This window comes from Populus euphratica, unplaced genomic scaffold (assembly GCF_000495115.2).
Source record: "Populus euphratica unplaced genomic scaffold, PopEup_1.0 scaffold69.1, whole genome shotgun sequence".
Classification (NCBI taxonomy): domain Eukaryota; kingdom Viridiplantae; phylum Streptophyta; class Magnoliopsida; order Malpighiales; family Salicaceae; genus Populus; species Populus euphratica.
Window position 1 is genome coordinate 22,101 of NW_011499947.1, and position 6,767 is coordinate 28,867.

At 34.2% G+C, this 6,767-nt stretch overlaps 1 protein-coding gene across 1 annotated transcript; it reads left to right on the forward strand.

Annotated features, from left to right (window-relative positions):
• The first annotated feature begins 1,976 nt into the window (after window positions 1-1,976).
• LOC105137635 (TRAM, LAG1 and CLN8 (TLC) lipid-sensing domain containing protein) lies at window positions 1,977-6,767 on the forward strand. The gene is made up of 9 exons (XM_011043439.1): window positions 1,977-2,901; window positions 3,068-3,188; window positions 3,446-3,534; window positions 3,636-3,774; window positions 4,658-4,732; window positions 5,167-5,288; window positions 5,376-5,451; window positions 6,154-6,213; window positions 6,600-6,767. Exons 2-9 carry the CDS (start codon window positions 3,090-3,092, stop codon window positions 6,765-6,767), a joined length of 828 nt encoding a protein of 275 aa, XP_011041741.1. The 5' UTR covers window positions 1,977-2,901; window positions 3,068-3,089.

Consider the following 6,767-nt stretch of genomic DNA (forward strand, 5'->3'; position numbering starts at 1 on the left):
TGCGTCTTCATATGCAGTTTTGAGAAGCTATAACTAGCGTGAACGAAGAAGAAGGAAGAAATCATGTTCTAGATGATCACCATAAAGATTTAATATTTAACTACTTAGATGTCCCGTGCAATGCTTAATTTTTTTAACAAACAATATATATATATATATATATATATATATATATATGCACAAGATCCAAGAGCAGTAGATCATCGGGCCGCAACGTAATTTTAGATTTGTATATGTTTGCAAAGTAAGATCCAAGTAATATTAATTATAATATTAATAGTAATATTTATAATATAAATAATAATATTTTTAATTTTAATTATAATATTAAACTTATCTGACTCAAGTTGTTATAGTTTTTTATCCTTTAAAATCAAATTTAAGATTTTTCTTTAATAATAATAATATTTTTTAAAAAAATATTTAATATTCATTATTATTATTATTATAAACTTGGGTATGGCACCTCAGTCAAACCCAAGATACTTAAGGTTTGACTCCCCTCATAGTAATAGTAATAATAATAATAATAATAATAAACTTGTTTAACCCAAATTCTTATAGTTTTTAATCCTTTCAAATCAAATTTATGGTTTTTCTTCAATATTAATAATATTCTATTTTAAATTTATTAATGATAATAAAATAATAATAATAATAATAATTTTTAATTTTACACTTCAAATCAAATCAATGATTTTTGTTTTCATTATTAATAATATTTTTTTCAAATTTATTAATTATTATATTAATAATATTAATTATAATAATAATTTTAATAGTAATAATAATATTATTATTAAATTTATCTTACCCAAGTTTAAGTAAGTCTTACTACATCATCCAGCCCAAGAATTTTGAGCTTTTCTTAAACGTTAGATCCAAGAGTCTTGGGTTTGGAAGCCAGACTCACGAGCTCCGAGTCCGGACACTAGACCCCAAAGCCTTAGGTCCTGCCATCGGACCTAAGAGCCTTGGGTCTTAACACCAGACCCAAGAGCCCTAGATTAGTCTACAAGGCCAAACCTAAGAGTCTTGTGCTGGCTGCATCGCTAGATCCAAGGTTCTTGGATCTAAACATCAAATCCAAGAACTTTGAGTCTTACCATCAAACCTAAGAGCCCTGGGTCTAGGCGCTAAACTCCAGAGCCTTAAGTTTGGCTATCATGCCTGACATGAGCATTTAGGGTTTTGATGTTTCACCTGACTCGAGAATCTAGGATATAGTAATCATACCTGACCCCAGCGTCTGGTGCTAACAGTCTTGCCACCACCTAGCGCTTAGGGCCTGACAATCTTATTATGCCTCAACAAAATCTGAATCGACTATCTTATTCCTAATCATTCTTTCAAAGCTAAATGCATATTATTAAGGAAAAGAAAATATTGTATCTACTACATGTTTAGCAAGTTTCTTTGATAAGGACACCTCTGTTATTATATTACTCCAATCTACAATAATTTGAGTTCAGGTAAACAATGAGAGGGACTGAACTTGTGGAAACAAGATTATTTGGATAAGGATATGGGCTTAAAATTTTTCAAGTAATTTTATTATTAGTTTTATTAGATTATTAGATTTCTCAGAATTATGCCTAAAAGTTTTATTTGGATTTTTTTTATTTTTTCTAGGGTTTTTTTTGGATTTATTGTTTTATTTCAAATTACATGTTAATTTTTATTATGCTTTCATATATTTTGTTTTTTCAAAAAATAAAACCCTAAATTTAAGAATCACATTTGTAATTATTTTCGCTAATCAAATCTTCTATATTCATGTGTTTGCTTCATCATCAAGGGAATGTTGACACTTGACTGCCTTCTACAAGCAAGTTTTCCCTCTTGCATATAAACTACAGATCTTCTATCAATTCTCCTTTGTGGGCTGATAGCTCCTCTGTGAACCAGGAATATTAAAGCGTGAATTATCCAAATTGGTTAAGATTTTAAGAGTTATTTGAAGCTGTCTGATTAGTGATGACTAGAAAAGTTAATGCCCCGTGAAAGCAAAGAAAATAATTGAATTAGGATCATCTGTATCCTAATCAATACAACTTCGGAATCTACAACATTGTGTTACATACAGAAAATACCATAGAGTTGATCATTTTATCAGGTACCTTGCATTGACCGATGGTCACCTCATAGTGGACTTTCCTTCTCCTTTTCTTTGTAGGATATTTCCTCTTTCTCCCTCCCTGTTTGCCACAACAAATCCGCCTCTTGTTGCTGACTTACTGCTGCTGAAAATCCTCTTCCTGCTTGGACTTTTTCTGCTTCTGCCTTCGCTGCTGATTTCTAGTCTATCTTGCTCCTCATCAGGGGATCAGAACTCTGAGTGTAGTGGCATAATGATTAATTTGTGATCATATTTGCGGGCATATTGATCATCAGGCCATATCTTGGGGTAGCCCTTGGGCCTCCGTAACAAATAGATAAACACACAAAGTATTACGTAAGGGCCATACCCATCCAGTTGGTTCCACGATCCGCACACACCCAAGGAAAGCAATCGGAGAAGAAAGCCAATATCGTCTTTCGCCTTCCATCTATATTTGTAATCTGTTTGACCCCGCTCCGTCCAAAGTTTTCCCTTTTTCCGGTACTACATAGTGATAGAGTCTGGATAGAAGAAAGACTAAAAGATGGTATATGAATTATAAAATAATTCTAAAGCTGTTCATTTAATTTTATAACAATTCGAAACCGAAGCGTCTGATTGTGGTAGCAGTACAGTAAACAGATAGCATTAGCAATTAGTAGCATTTAAGAGGGCGGAGAAAATAATACATTATGCTGCTAATGGCGGAGACAGAGGCGGGTACCAGTTGTTAGTCTCTTCTTCTTCTTCTTCTTCACTACCTGACTTCCTTCGCCATTACAAGACCCAAAAAAAAATATGTGACGACATTATTATCTATGTCTAATTATATCCATACAATTTATACATCGCCTACCTCATATTTTTTATGTTCAATTTTTGTCATAATTTGGGCAACTCAGTTTCAGATTAGATTAGCCTGACATGTGGCCTGTCTTTGATCTCTTATAAAATATTTCCATCCAGAAAGACTAGTAGCAAGTCTAGTATGGCGGCGGCCTTGTCTTTTCCTTGTGCACTTGACACTGCAACCAAACAATTTCATCTGCTGTCTTCCGTCTTGTCTGGCATCATTGCCTGCAGAATTGTAAGTGTGCCTCTTCAATTTTCTACTTTAATTTGTTTGTTACCATTTCCCCACCTAGGGTTTGTATTACAAGCCCATTTTTGTCCAGTAAAGTAAAATTCTTTTTGATAGATGGGAAATCAGTCATGTAATTTTGTTCGGTTGGTTTTATATCTCATTTCCCCTGCACTGGCATTTTGTTTCCTGTTGCTAGCTTAACAAATCTTCGCATTTATTCGCATCATTTGTACTCACTTACTCCAATCTTTCCCATGAAGGTTTACAAATTAACAGCTTTTGTTAGCCGTTTGTACTTCAAAGGTTATGGGAAACTCACTGATGCGCAGAAAGTTGAATGGAATAACCGGTACAATCACATTCCACATTCATCCTTCATTTTTATTTTTTATTTTTTATTTTCAAGCTCTCTAGAGGCGTAAACTCACTTTGATTGCCTTTACGATACAGAGGGTTCTCGACATTTCATGCTCTCTTTGTTGCATCAGCTTCTCTGTACCTCCTGCTGTTATCGGGTCTTTTTTATGAGGATTCTAGAGATGAATTAGTTATTAATAGAACCTCTACTTTATCGAACTCCACATTGGGGGTAAGCTGAAAGTTATTATACGGTTTCTTTGTTTAATTTTTCATCTCTCATAATTTCTATCCCTTTTAGCAATTAATTTGTCATGTCTCCATTTCGTTATGAACATCGACTTCGCTGTCGCATATTCACCAATGGTCATGATGAACATTATTTCTTTGCATTCCAAGCATACTAGTTATCACTTTATGGTATATCTATGTTCCATCAATGCCTGATTTGTGTTTGCATGAGCCTCCGATGTAAAGCTGGATTTCTTTTTCCACTAAATGTTTTTGATTTTCTGCATCTAGATAGTTCAAATTTATACTTGTTAGTGAAAGTTTGTTGCGCTGCTAGAATCCTGTCAGTTGATAGTTTCAACTGCATCTTGAATAACACACTGCTTACGTATGTGGATTGACTAATATGAGCAGCTTTCTCAGTATTTCATGTGCACATGTGTACTTGTGAACAATATTTGCATGCTGAGAGAGCAATCATACACTGGGAGACCAATTTTCTCTTGTCTAAGAAATATATCAATAGTTAACATGGTGTACAGGATTCTTTTTCAGTTGAAGTGCATGGGTCCAATTCATTGCAATATTAAATTCAGTGAAGAACCATCCTTTTGTAACATATCGTATTGATATATTGCTTAAAATGCTATCCATTTACAATCCTCCCAGAGTGAAGGCTTAGAAATATATGTATGGAAACATCATCTGGCAGAGGTTTAATTTACTAAAATTGTCGATATACACTGTCATATTTGATCAAGTATTTGGAACAATGAGCTCATCATTTATATAGGAATCGGTTACATATTTTCAGTAATGTCTGATAACTTGAGAGGAATTTTTTGTTTGTCTTTCCTAATTCATTTTTACTGGGTTTTGTGCAGATATCCGTTGGCTATTTTCTGTCAGATCTGGCAATGATTCTATTTCATTTTCCAGCATTAGGTGGTATGGAGTATGTAAGTATAAAGAGTCCATGGTGGATGAACATTTTAATCAATTTTTTTTTTCCAAGCCTTGAGCCTGTCTATTCGTTTTCCAACAAACAAGCAAAAGATAAGGAAAAAGAGAAGTCCTCTTGAGACTGTCATTATAAGTAAACATATTATGAACTGTGAATTGAATTGTGTGGTTTCTACCCTTAATAGACTCACAGCAAAATTTTCTGTTTTAAGTATCATTATTATCAATAATTTGTTTGTTTGAACAAGATTGGCAAACACTCTTGCCTGCCTGTGAAGTCAAGTCGACTTGAATACCCTTTGATTTTTTCTTTATTAGTTCCTATAAACAATTTGCTAATGATGTTGATATTCTTTATTTGTGTGAGATTTTGATTTTCAGTGGCATTTCATAAGAACCAATTTCTAATGATCTGCTCCATTTCTATAAGCTTTTGCACCATGGACTATCCATGTTCTCCATAATCCTCGCCCTCCTAAGTGGTCAAGCACAGATTTACATATTAATGGTTCTCTTTTCTGAGATCACAACTCCCTTTGTAAATTTGAGATGGTAAGGTTATCATTTGAAGGTGTTCCATAATTTCCTTATGATTACTTGGTTCTTAAAGCTTCCTTAATCTGCTGGATGCAAATTTAGGTATTTGGACGTTGCTGGTCAGAAGAGCTCTAAATTGTACGTTTGGAATGGAGTTCTATTGTTCGTGGGGTGGCTGGTACTAACACACATTAAAATCATGGTTATTTCAGTTGTCTTGCAGTAATTTTTGTATGTTATGCACATGTGATGTGGAATTCATTTCATACTTCATTACTTATTTTGCGAGTACAGCTAATCACTTTAGATATTACGATTGCCTTCTTTTGCTTGTAGTCTACTTAACATGATATTTGAGTGTTAAACTTGTTCAAATTTGTGTTGATGCGAAAATGAATAGACCATGACTTGTTTGTCTCCATAAATGGAGCATTAAGGTCAAAAGGAAGAGAGAAACACCATTTTATTTTAGGCACCGAAGGTGGATGATTAAGAGCATGCCTTTTGAAAATGATGAGTTGCATGATTCCAAGTTCAATATGTTACTTTGAAATGCCCTTTTCTCCTATGCCTTCTTTTTTTGAGAGAGAGTAACATTCTGGCAGCCTTTTGGCATCAATTTAGTTAAGGTGACCCTTAAAGAGGCCAGTGTGTGCCATTCCTATATGGGGATTGGTTCTGTTTTGATAGTTAGATCATAAATACAGACAGTAGAAGATGATATGATTGAGTTTGGGACTGAATCATGACAGGTTTCCAAACTTAATGATTGTCATTTATCTTTTCCACATAGCTCTGTAATGTCACCATGTGTCATATTTGTTCTTACTGCTCTTTAATGTGGGTCAATAATGGTGACAATAACTGCTGATGTGGTCAGGTTGCAAGGATTCTTTTGTTCATCTTCTTCTTCAGCCACATGTTTATCCATTTTGATCAGGTGAGTGATGCATCTAAGTTTGACTCTTATCAATATGAGTTTCAATGACCAACAGTTATAGATGTAGCATGTTGTTTAGCATGTTTTATTCAAGGTTTGGAATTGACATGGCATCAGAATACATATCATATTTGCTTTCGTTAACCAACAGGTTGTTTGACATGTTCTATTCAAGTTTTGGAATTGACATGGCATCAGAATACTTATAATATTTGCTTTTGTTCTGTGCATTTTAGTGGCTGTGATTTTGTGATATGCTGATAATGAAATGGTGTAAATTCAGGATGGTGCAATTATCTTGGCAAGTGGTTGTATGAATTTTTGGGTTACAAATTACCATGGTGCTGGTCTCTCTTTCCCTCATATCGTACATTCCTTTGTTTCAGGTCAAACAAATATTTCCATTGGGCTTCTATAGCATTCTTGTGATACCTGGGACATTGGCAGTGATGAATGTGTTATGGTTTTGGAAGATAGTGAAAGGTTTGATGAAACCCTTGTCTAAAGCTAGACATGGTCAGTGCCCCACCCCCGCCGTTTTGTTTGTGGTATGA